The sequence below is a fragment of the Castanea sativa genome, chromosome 7 (genome assembly GCF_040712315.1).
Source record: "Castanea sativa cultivar Marrone di Chiusa Pesio chromosome 7, ASM4071231v1".
In the NCBI taxonomy this organism is placed as follows: domain Eukaryota; kingdom Viridiplantae; phylum Streptophyta; class Magnoliopsida; order Fagales; family Fagaceae; genus Castanea; species Castanea sativa.
The window spans coordinates 3,775,789-3,788,033 of NC_134019.1; the positions used below are offsets into that span (position 1 = coordinate 3,775,789).

General features: G+C 34.3%; 1 protein-coding gene across 2 annotated transcripts; it reads right to left on the bottom strand.

The window, feature by feature from the left end:
* Positions 1–240: 240 nt before the first annotated feature.
* On the bottom strand, positions 241–11,788 carry LOC142644746 (telomerase reverse transcriptase-like). 2 transcript variants are annotated; one of them, XM_075819319.1, is made up of 13 exons: positions 11,469–11,788; positions 11,118–11,195; positions 10,834–10,899; positions 10,584–10,755; positions 9,339–9,787; positions 8,264–8,384; positions 7,894–7,999; positions 7,107–7,239; positions 5,536–6,756; positions 3,302–3,849; positions 2,357–2,629; positions 1,801–2,087; positions 241–781 (listed from the first exon to the last, which is right to left on the bottom strand). In XM_075819319.1, exons 1-12 carry the CDS (start codon positions 11,769–11,771, stop codon positions 1,811–1,813), a joined length of 3,747 nt encoding a protein of 1,248 aa, XP_075675434.1. In that variant the 5' UTR covers positions 11,772–11,788; the 3' UTR covers positions 241–781; positions 1,801–1,810. The 2 variants fall into 2 exon arrangements, with proteins under 2 accessions (XP_075675434.1, XP_075675435.1); XM_075819320.1 differs by lacking the exon at positions 5,536–6,756.
* Positions 11,789–12,245: the final 457 nt, after the last annotated feature.

Here is a 12,245-nt window from a genome sequence, read left to right on the forward strand (position 1 = left end):
TTAACTGGACTGATGTGATTGCTCTTACCAATCAAAGCCCTTGAATCATTTGCTTTAGAATATATATATATATATATATATTAATTAAGAGAAACCAAATCACGCTTCTCAAAAAAAAAAAAAAAAAAGAGAGAGAGAAATCAAATCTTGCGATTTGTGTAATCCCAACGTAGTTTCTGTCCATAAGAACGTGTATAAGAGTCTGATAAATTAGTAGTCCAATAACTTTCTTCTACCGAGGAATGAATCCCCAAAAGACGTTTACCAAAAAGAAAAAAAGAGTCCCACTTCACAACCATGTCAAATAATTTATAATTTTTCCTAAAGCAAGGTAAAAATAAATAATGTATATGGATAACATGTGGAGATGCCAATTTCCATTTATTCTTCTTCTTTTTCCCCCTAACTTGGTTTTTTTTTTTTTTTTGGCACAAAAGGGAAATATAGATAAAACCATCACTTATATACAGAGCAAACCATCACAAACAGCAGAAAGGGATGACAGCCTTACAACCATACTACTACCATATACAGACTAGTATATTACAGACCACAAAACACAGCTAAATTACAAAACAGCATCTTCATTAGCAAAATACGGGCTGTGTCGAATCCCATCAAGTCCAAAAAAAGACAGGTTAGCAAATATGTAGGGCAGGTATCATAAAAGATCTCTCTATCCCTTTGAGAAGCTCCTTGTTTTGCCAATCTGTCTGCACAAAAATTTGCTTCTCGCCAGATGCGTCTTACATTCACTTGCCATGTTCTAGTTAGGAGAGACCTGCAATCCAAAATAACACTAGGTACTCAATGAAGATGCAAAGAGTTTACTTTTGAAAAAAAAAAAGATGCAAAGACATTCCTACATTTCCTATAATAGGAAAATATACATTGGATCTCTTTTTTCTTGTTCCTTTTTTGGGTAAGAAAGAATTGAAGTTCCATTTGTATGCCTCCTCCTCTCACATAAATGAGTTCTAAGTGGAGGATCATCATGTGGAGTCCATCTTTATGTGAAAAGAAGGTATAACAGAAAACAATGAGTCTTCAAAAACAGAAACATGTTTCAGACTTTACCAAGATATAGAATACGTTTGGATCCAGCGTTTTAGCTGCGTCCACGTTTTTTTTTTTTTTTTTTTTTTCAACGCGTGTTTGTTACTGTTCATTGGCCATGAACAGTGATTTTATGCCAATGAACAGTAACTTTTGGAATGAACAGTGTCTTTTACCCCTTTAAAAATTATTTTGCTACAGTGTTTTCAGTTTTCAGTTTTCAGCAATAAGTTCTATCCAAACGGACCCATATATGCATCTATTGATTCTATTCAGATTGAAGATGGGATTAAGTGATTAGAAGAATTTAAAAATTTTAGATCAGTACGTTATTGACAATTTAACATATGGTACTTAGTCGACAATATGTCATAAATAAGTAAATAACTTAAAAAATATTCAATAACAAATTGTTGGGTGAATGCAAATTATCGTTGAACAGATTTATAAGCAGAATTTTCCAAAAAATAAAAACAAATATTTCCCTTATATTTCTATGTCTGTTGCAACAAATGTGGTTATGACTACTACATTGGACTGTCTATGCATCCTAGCTTTATTCTATGCAAATAAACGTAACATTCTTTTTCTTTTCTCTGGTAAGTCTCTAGCATGACTTTCTACTTTTTACGAAGCATTAGGAAAAAGAATAACCAAATAAGCTTGAATACAGTCCCCAAAGTTGTTGACAGCTAACGTGAAAAATGAAAAGAAAAAAGTTCCATCTTTATACTAGTCACATACCTTCAAGAATTTAATACTTAATTTTCCAAATTAAGGAGGAATGTGAGGCATCAACTGCATACTTTAGTTGAGAAGGCAGTGGCTCACTCGTATGTATTTTATGTGCCAACTCACACCTTAATGAAGATAGCAACTGTTTATGCCGTGATTCTTTTCTCTTCAGTACTTGGATATATGCATATAATCCAAGCCATCCAACTTCTTCTTCCTCCAACTGAAGTATAGGCCGGATATCAGAATAGCAGTATGCAGAACGCATCCTTTTCTTTATGAGCTTGTGCATATACCTAACAAGACAATCAACAAAACCAATGAACTGAAAAAAATAGTAGAAAAGGAGTATCATTAAATGTTGAAAATTAAATTTTATAGTTGTTAAATTAAAAAATTATGTATCAAAGCATAGACAGCCATTCAATTACTTTACATGGCCATTGCACATGGGGCTTCACAAATGCTAAAATATCAACTAAAATCAGCACAGGAAAACTGTATCTCAATAAACCAAGTTTGACAACCACATACACTGTAAGATAAACAAGGATTACATCCATACCTCACAGATTTTTGAATCATTTTTAGATAGAATCCCTTGCGAAGTTTGCATATGTACGATAAGTCACGAACATAGCAATGAAATTTCATTGCACAGACCAGAAAAGCCTGATATATATTTAATCTGACAACATCTGCAGAATTAATATTTGAACAGAAGAATATAGGATGGCATTTAGGTCTCATAAAGCCACATAGCTTTGTCTTCAGATGGTGACCTGGTTTACCTTGCCAGCTGACAGTAAGAGTCGAACTTAAATGGTTATTCAGATACCTGTTTAGTATAGGGAACAAGTTACTTGGGGAAGAAATTGAACTTTCATAAAACTGAGATTCAAAGTTTACATTAGATAAACCAAAAAGCAAATCTAACTGCGACATGTAGAGCTTCAATAACAAGACAATGAAATATCAATATTTTTTTTTTTAAAATGAGCCCAAAACTGTGAGGCAAACAATTAGACCTAGCTTCATTCTAAGATCCCAACCACAGACTTATCTTAAATGAATCCTCTTAAACAAAAATCACAAAAGTACTTCAAAGAGGACTGGACACTACTTGACTACTGCTTGCAATTTAAACATTTTAACTCACACAACATATTGAAGAAGTTGCTAAGGATGTGATATTGATAATTTGAGGCTGGAAATTTGATAAGAATTAGGTCCAATAATGATAAATAAAAAGAAATCAAGCAAAAGGAAACTCTCAAGCATAATTGTTTGGAAGAAAGAGATATAAAACCAAATAAGAATGCTACGTAACAATTTCGAGAGTATCAAATGTACGCTTAATGAGTAGCATGCCAATGATATGGAATGATTTCAAAGGTTCAAATAATTGGATCCTAATCTTGACATCTGAAGCTAAAATCCAAAACAGAACATTATAAGATGCATCTAGCAAGTAGAATGACAAGAAGTAAAATTATATACGAAAATTAACTTTGAGTAGTCTGCCTGAACTTCTAGAGTGAAACAATTGATAAGCAATCCACTCCATCGAAGAAATGAAATGCCATCTTCACCCACATAAACCCTGCTTGATGGAATCCCTGATAAGTCTCCAATATCAAAATTGATAGAAAATTTTTCATCATTCATGTAGCAGTTGTACGCATGAAATCCTCTTCGCAACCTGGAAACGAAGCTAGCAGCCAGCTTCTTTGAGGTTGAAACGAGAAGGAAGTCATCAATAAATCTAAGAAGTATATATCCATCCCCACTACTTTCCTCTGCAGAAACATTATTAGAAATAGGTCTTCTAGATATATCTTTAGCAGCAGCTTCACTAGCTTTCTCAAGATATGGAATGATCAAATTTCTTTCCAGATGTCCATAGTAAAATGAGCAAAGCAGAGGTGACACAATACTTCCTTGAGGAATACCTACACCTAGAACGAAAAACTTTTTATCCAATTGCAGTACGTTGTACTTAACATGTTCCTTTAAATTGAAAAATAACTCTTCTTTTTTCACATGCCTGCTCCAATCCTGTAAGAATAAAAAATATTAAACAAAACTTAGCTTCCTCAAGAGAAATTATTTATTTACAAGTACAAACAATTCAGAAAAGAGTTTTTTTACTTCAAATGTCTCCTACCTAAGTGTGATTGCCTAATATTTTATCTTCTTTTTTTTTATACAAAAAATATAACTTCATTGAAAAAAGAAAACAATACAGGAAACCAAAGCACACAGGCAGTGTACTACAGAATAATAATAAAAAAAACCAGCAAAATTGCCTAATATTTTATCTTTCTTTATTTCATGCTCTTTTCATTGTTTTAATACCAAACAGCCGTCAACTATTCAAGATCTCATCAAGAATACCAATTAGTGATCCTACGTCAGTTAGAACGAAAACTTGATGATGGGAGTAACAAGGAAGAGAAAAGAGTCAAACCTATTCATCACAGCATTGACGCATTGATCATCCAAATATCTTATTACACCACACAGATACTCCACATGAGGCAGAAAATACTTTATTCTTCATCCCATGCAATGTACATCAATAAATAGCTTGACATAGGCTGCATATGCTTGGTGAATGAGCACAGTAAGGGACCAAGGAGAATCTAAGACTAAATCTCAATGACCCAAATACATTTTTTAAAGACCAAAGTACACTTTTGGGATTGTTTTCATTTTGGCCCTTTATGTTTCAAAATTTTCATTTTGACCCTTCATGTTTAATTTTGTTTTCATATTGACCCTGTTGTCCATTTCCATTGGTAATGAGACCATCCATAATATGTTTTTCTGCCTAAAAAATAAAATTTCTGAATACTACAACATTTAAGAGCTAGTATTTGATGCAATAGTTAAAAATAAACGACACTTAACAATCATATTACTAAAGAAATGGATGGCAGGGCCAATATGAAAACTGAATTAGACATGTAGGGCAAAGATGAAAACATCCCCAAACTTTAAGAGCCAAAAGTATACTTTAGTCTCTTTTTTTCTTTTTTCAATTATTGCTAAGCAACATATGCACCCCATAGATCTTGAACCCACGACCTCACCCTCCACACCTTACAGTCACAAAGAAAGAGATGTCATTTGAGCTAGAGCTCATTGGCTAATTAAATACACTTATCTGAGTAGACTACTAAACAGAGTCCCTACCAACTAACCAGTTCCCAGGCCATAACAAAAATGACTAGAATACCCTTGTCATTTGGTCCTAAAACCATATGAGCGCCCACCAATCTTACCAAAATTACCCAATGGGTAGCACACTCAGCTGGGAACCGCATAAAGATATCTCTGTGAGTACCAAATCTATTTTCTTTTAGTAGAGCTTCATTTGAACATCAAAACTTCTAGTACCCCAAACTAAAGCCATGATTGATCAAGAAAAAAAGGTAAACATTTCCACTGATTTGCAAAACCAGTCACACAAAAAGGATATAAAAAATAAAGATCCAACTCAAAAAATTGCTTATGGTGCTTACAGGATTCTATAGACTATTTGTATCTTGCAGGTAACATATGACATACACAAGCATTATGCATGAAGGTAGTAGTTAGACAGGTAGTGAAACCTGATACTAAGTGACTAAGCTCATAAAAAAGAAAAGCAGTAATCATTAGAATATTCAATGGAAATAGGAGAGATCTATAAGAATAAATATCAACAACTTTCCTTGAAGAGTGACTTGAAATAGCTACCTGGTTAACAAAGACAGTATGCAGTGAACAAAAGTGAACAGAGGATGTGACTTTTGCAGTGCTCATTTTTTGATCCATCAATACAAGGTTCTTATGAACCCACAAAGATTTCTCTGTGCAGACTACTTGATGGCACTTTTTAAGAAGATATTCATCTTTCTGTATGACATCTTTCATTACACTAAGAAGCTTATCCTGATCAATAGAATCAAATGCTTTCAGTACATCAGAAACAACAACAAACGCACCAGGCACAGTTACCAACCTATTTTTCAGACCAATTAGAAATGGACATAACTTTCTGTAGACATCATTGTAATCAAAAACTGATGCTCCCAGCTTCTCAGGTTCTTCCAACTGTATACCTTTTAAAACAGCATGTGTATCACGAAGAACAAGATTTACAGACTTGAAATAATTAAATTCAACTTTCTTGGAACAAAATTTTCCTTTTCCATGCATTCCACAAGATTTATCTTCCAAAGAGGATTTTTGTGATGGCATTCTTGATGATGCTTTTAGATTTGATAGCATCCTCATTCCATCTTCTTTTGGACGAAATCTTAGCTTCGAGAAACCAAATAATCTTTTTTTTATAATATGTCTAACAGTTGCAGCATCCAAGTCATTAAAGCCCTGATCTTTCAAGCAGGTGACGGACTTATTTATCAACTTCTCCCAAACTGATTTCCTATAATAATATAGATCTTGATTCCCACGCTCAATTTCAGTGACATAGAAGTTTGCTTGCACCAGTGGCACCACTAGAGATGAAAAGAGCCAAAAGATCCAGCTCTCCAGAAGTTTATGTCTGAAAACATGTGTGGCGTCGTCCAATATTCTGGATCCCTTATGCATGTCTATACTCTCCCCCGTTGTACATTTTAGCACTTGATTACTCAAGCAACATGAAAATTGTTCAGTTGATAGAAACGGGAAACTTGATGCTTTTAATTTATGCATGCATTGCTTTAATGAGAACTTCTCAAATCTTCGAAGTTTAATAAACCTGGCAATATTCCTCCTAAACATTCTCCAGTTATGACAGGAACCTAGCAATTCTGTGGGAACTACACTCCTAATAACTGCCCATATAAATGACTCTACCTGACTTCTCAAGCAAAAAGACTTATTTGCTTCAAACTGAGGTTCAATATCCACGTAATATGAAGTATTAGATCCATGAGAGTTCTCAGGAACATTTTTCTCTGATCCATTCCCCTAAAATAACAATTTCACAAGAATTATATTTTTCTTAGAGGAAGCAAGAAGTGCTTAAATTAGTGAGATAGCTTAAGGGATGTACATTACACAGTGCAATTCTATAATGAGCTCTCCCATTTAACAAATCCCCCCTTCCCACCCCCCCACAAAAAAATAAAAATAAAAATAAAAACCACCCACCACTCAAAAAAAAAAAACAAAAAAAATCATGTACATAATTTCAATTTGCACAACTATCAAGGTGTGCATATTATGCACCAATGCATTCAAAACGCATATGAAACTGAGCGAGGTGTAACCTCAGAATGTGAAATTGTGAATCCTAAATATGCCTTCACATTATTTACCTCAAAGTTAGTGCCTGATTTTACAGTAGCATCCAATGTTGGAACAGCACAATGCTTATCCAATAATCTCAGACGTTGGCAATGCTGTGCCTTGCGTATGAGCTTCTTAAGCAACTTAACGAGTGAGCGGTACCTTCAGAACCAAAAACAAGCAGTTACAGCAGTGCCATCCAAATTAAATTAAAAACCTGATGTATTGGCTATAACTGCAATTATTTATTGCCCTAATATTCTCATAAACATGTCCCACATTTATACTTCAGAAAAAATTTTCATGTATCTGTGCTCTAAGACACAGTACGGCTTCCATCCAAAGAAACTCATTGTAATGGTAATCATCATAGATTCCAGACCCTACTCAAAAGAGCGAATTAGTTGACATTGACTGTAAGATTTTAGCACAACGAGACTTCACTGTGCCATCAGTGTCCCTTTTAACCTTAATCCATTCAAGAGCTTTTAAATTGCAATCCTGATACTGATTAAGGAACTCGTTTTCATTATTTCATAACTTGAAGTTTGGAACTACATCATGCATAAATTTCCTGTTATATCCAGCAAAGGAGCTTTTCATGATTCCTTATGTAAAAGATTATAAGAACTATGGGATCAATATTCCACAGTAAGAAAAAATTTGGATTCTAGAAATCAAACTGAAATCAACATGCATGCCACATAAAAATAAAAATAAAACAATAATTTTGCCATGACAAATCAGGAAAGCCCTGTAAGGGTATCGTACAATTAAAAAGGTTTCTGCAATCACAGGATTTGAATTTGCACTTACAGGCATGCTGATTTGCACAGCATTTCCTGAGTTGCATTTAAGCCAAAGATATCGCCAATAAGAAAATTTGCACCAGAAAAATTGGGCTTCAGAGAATTTAGTATATCTGAATATTATTAAGGTACCGTGTTCTTTTACACCGAAGAAAAGGCATGACAGAAGCTCTTAACATCACAAATTTAAGCTCAAACTGTGTTTCTTTTCCAAAAATAAGAAAGCATAATTGCACAACATAAAAAGATAACATATTATCCGTTTGTCACTGATCATTCATTCTATAAAATCGGGTGAAAAAATTGGAAATACAAGCAATTTTATAACGAAGAGACAAATTAAGTACATGTACGTTTAAAATTAAACGGCAGGATACGTTTTGCTGGAAAAACTGATGAAGAACATTCCCTGTTATAAAACATGAATTTCCTGTTAATATGTGCCCTTTTGGCAACTACCAGGGGCTTGGGAGCTTGTGATACTGAAAAACGAGGCATCTGCAGAATAGATCATATTCAAAAGGAAAAGGTTAAAAGTTAAATAATAATAATAATAAACTGTAATAGCAGGGAGAAATGTCTTTTCATTTTCATTGCATTGGGAGAATCCAAATGTTCACTAGGAGGTGGCATTAAGTCATTCAATCTTCTTGATATGGGTATATATCAACCAAACATTAATCTTTCTAACCCTTTTGAGATTCAGGGTTCTTTTGTAATTGACAATCTTATCTATCTTAGAATCTCCATGCCAACAAACACTGTTCTAGCCATGTATGTGTTAATATTAATTAGGGTAATGATATCTCCTAATTGGTGTCTTACTTCCAACTTCTTTCACTTTCTTGGAGATTCTCATCTACCAGAAGAGTAAGCTACTAAGCTGTGACATACTGCATCTTGTTCTCATGCTCAAGCAGGCACCATGAGTACAAAGCCACAACTACCTGCTAAGATTGTTTGGCTGTATGTCTTCTGTTCACTTGGAGATTACTATTTCTGCATCTAACCCCTTTATTCTGATAATAGGAAGGCAAACCACATCACTATTAGTCCAGATGTTATGTCACTCACGCTCCAATAATCTTTAATTACAATAATAACAAAAGTTTGATGTTTAAAAGTATTCCATAATGTGTTGAAATAAAGGTACGAATTACTTATCAATTTATGTGGGGATAAATTAAATAAAACTGTATCTATGCTAAGGGTGGCACTGGCACACAGCATATATCTTAAAGCCTTCTAGGTTAGGCAACAAATAGTAATTAGGTTTCATGTACTAAAAAACTTCTTCTTTTTTATTCTATTGGTGAGTTACACACGCATTTAGTGAGTCTTGAACCCACAAACTCACCCTTCATCCCATTATTTTGGGAAAAATTGAAACCCTCCAATATATCAAACCAACGTTGAACTTGACTGAAGGATCTTTCATAGGAAATCAATCACCTTTTCAGAACTATTTAAGCTAGAATCTGCATCATGCTGGAGCCTCCCAGATTCACCATCTTTATCCATATGAATTGTTGCAAAAGGGCTGGTTTCTTCAAAATTTAAACGCCTTCTATTTCTGCAACGCTGCCAACTAAATGGCCTTGAACGCTTTCCAAACTTTGCAGCTGTGTGATTTGAGCTTTCTTGAAGTTTCTCATTTAAATCCCCTTCAGTATTATTGGTGACAGTTCCAGAAATTGGTATAGCTACTTCCGATGAACTCGCTTGAGAACACTTGTTTCCATGAAGCCGACTAAATGTTCTTGGACCTGAAGAACTCCTAACATTGGAGCCAACATAATCTAATGAAGTTGATGGATCATCAACACTAGAAAAATTACTGCATTTCTGTATCTCTAGCACTGGGTTAACATTGTCAACTAAAGCCCTCTTCTTTTTGGATCCTGAGAAAAGTTTGGACTAAATCATCATCTGGACTCCTCTTAATCTTTAAGAAATGATATGTTATATATGACTGAACAATCTAATGCAAACACAATAGCCACAAAGCAAAAGGAATTAAGGACAACAAGAAAAGGGAAAGATCTATTAAAAAAGAACATCCACGAATAGATGGGAACAAGTCAGGTAAGAAAAGACCAAGAAAGAAACGGCCTAAAGTCAGGAAGAGACTACGGCAATTATGTTTTATCCCAAAAAACAGAGGTTGTTAAATATTAAAAAGAAAGGCAATATGTACCATCAGATTCTATTTATAATTTATTCAAATTGTAAAATTGATGTGGCTGTGTATAGTGATCTAATAGTATTAAAGTTTTAATGTCAAAATGGTTGCATTAATATATTATTTAAATCTAAAATAATTTTTATTCACCAATCATTCGTTCTGAATAGAAAATTTCATTGAACTTAATTTTACGCATAAGGCTAAAATATTAACAATGAATTTTGCAAATTTATGGCCCTAATGCTGATTTGCGTGACTGTGTCTGCATGTGTGCACATTTACATACATACATACATACATATATATATATATATATATATATAAGCTAATGCTGATATGTGTGCCTGTGTCTACATTTGGACACATTTACATATAGACATACATACAAAAAATAAAATAAATATTTATGTAACATTATTTTTCCTAGGTACCGCAAAAGGGGATTTTGATTCAACTGACAATGTTGACAGAACAACTACAAGTGTTTAGAAAGTCTTCATTAGTCTCATTACCACATTTATCAAGTGAAGTATGTTGATACTGAGACTCCAATGTTCGCTTTTTTGACTGCTCGAGGCATAAATCACTTATAGGAGGACCTGTTACTTGGTGGTGCTTCTTAGAAGAAACTGGCAAAAATATTGATGTATACTTTAAAAGATAAACCATGACATCATCCCCAACCTGCATAAATGCAATTTTGACCTTAATTTTGGTGATGTAGTTCAAGAAACAAACAGAGAAGAAGTTAGCAAACCATACCCTTTGTGAAAGAAGACACCAAGCTGAAGAAGATAGAAGTTCTACAATGGGACTTGCACGATTAATCTGTTACATATTGATGAATATTTTCAAACAGGAAATAAGGCAAACATGAAATGTTAACAAACTACTCCTAGAAAAAATAAATAAATGAGGATACCCAAAAAAACAAAACACTGCCAACCCCATTTCCAGAATGAAATGGACGATATTGACAATGTTGATAGCAGCATTGAACATTGTATATGAAGTTTGCAACAATAAATAAACAAACGAATGCTTGCCTTATCATAAGCCTTGCAAATTACATTGATAGAGTTGAATTGCTCATGCATCATGATTTCTATGGTCCTTTGCACAATCTGAAAACATAATGAGCAGTAGTTTACATATTAGATGTGCAATGTGATTCCCTTCTCAAGACTTAGTTTAATCAAATGAGTGATCAACATTACACGTATTTTCACAAACTTTTTTCCCATTTCAAAATACACCAGTACATCATTGCCAAACACCCCCTTAGAGCTTTTGATATTTTAACTACTCAGGCACCAAATAGGCTCAGTTCTTAAACTTTAGGGACCAAAAGCTCTCGTTTTTTAACTTCAAACACACACACACACAAATAAATGTACCTGAGATTGGGGCCAGCGAGAAGGAGATTGGAAAGGAGAGAGAGGAGGAGCGTTTTCAGAGACAACAACGAAGCACTTGTTCAACAGCTTCACGTACTCTTGAGGATCCCCGTTTCTCAGCAAAAACGACATCGCTTCGGAGCCACTACAGCTGAGGCACTGTGAACCTGTGCGCGAGCACGAGCACGAGCACGAGGACGGCGGAGGAGGAGGAACGAGCGACACGATTGTGGAAGCCAGCGTCCGCGCGCGGTGGCGGAATAGTCGCCATAGTACCTCCGGAACCCGCCTTTTCTTCGGCATTTTTCTCGGGAAAGTGAGAAGTGACCAAAGAGAAGATTTTTATTTTTCCTTTTTATTTTATTTTAATTTGATTTGGCGCCTGCAAATGTTTTTTTTTTTTTGGGGTAAGAATATATTGTAACTTATAAAAACTACCCCCACTAGAGGAGAGGAGTGAGGAAAGTGAGAGAGACCGGGAAGCAAGTGGTATTTTTTTTGATTGTGTGGTTGTGGAGTTTTTAAAATTTTCTTTTTATAGTTAAACCGACACAATTGTTGTAATAATTGTACAGATTGGGAAAGGAATGAGTAGTTTTCTTTTTATGAAGAAAAATAAATAAATAAATAAGTGGACAGGTGGTTTTTTTTTTTTTTAATAGTTAAACATATTTAATTGTTGGGAAAATTGTACGGATTGGGGGCATAGTTGTCAAATCATGAATCGACTTTTTATTTTTAATTTTTTGTACTGTATATCGTATCAAATCGTGAATT

What these genes read in the sequence shown, in the direction of transcription:
- LOC142644746 (XM_075819319.1), bottom strand. Translation starts at nt 11,771, where the DNA reads ATGCCGAAGAAAAGGCGGGTTCCGGAGGTACTATGGCGACTATTCCGC. An exon ending in TACTTCACTTGATAAATGTG is followed by an intron (nt 9,788 to 10,583) that starts GTAATGAGACTA and finishes AACTTTTCTCAG; the next exon opens with GATCCAAAAAGAAGAGGGCT. An exon ending in GCTTAAATAGTTCTGAAAAG is followed by an intron (nt 8,385 to 9,338) that starts GTGATTGATTTC and finishes TCTATTCTGCAG; the next exon opens with ATGCCTCGTTTTTCAGTATC.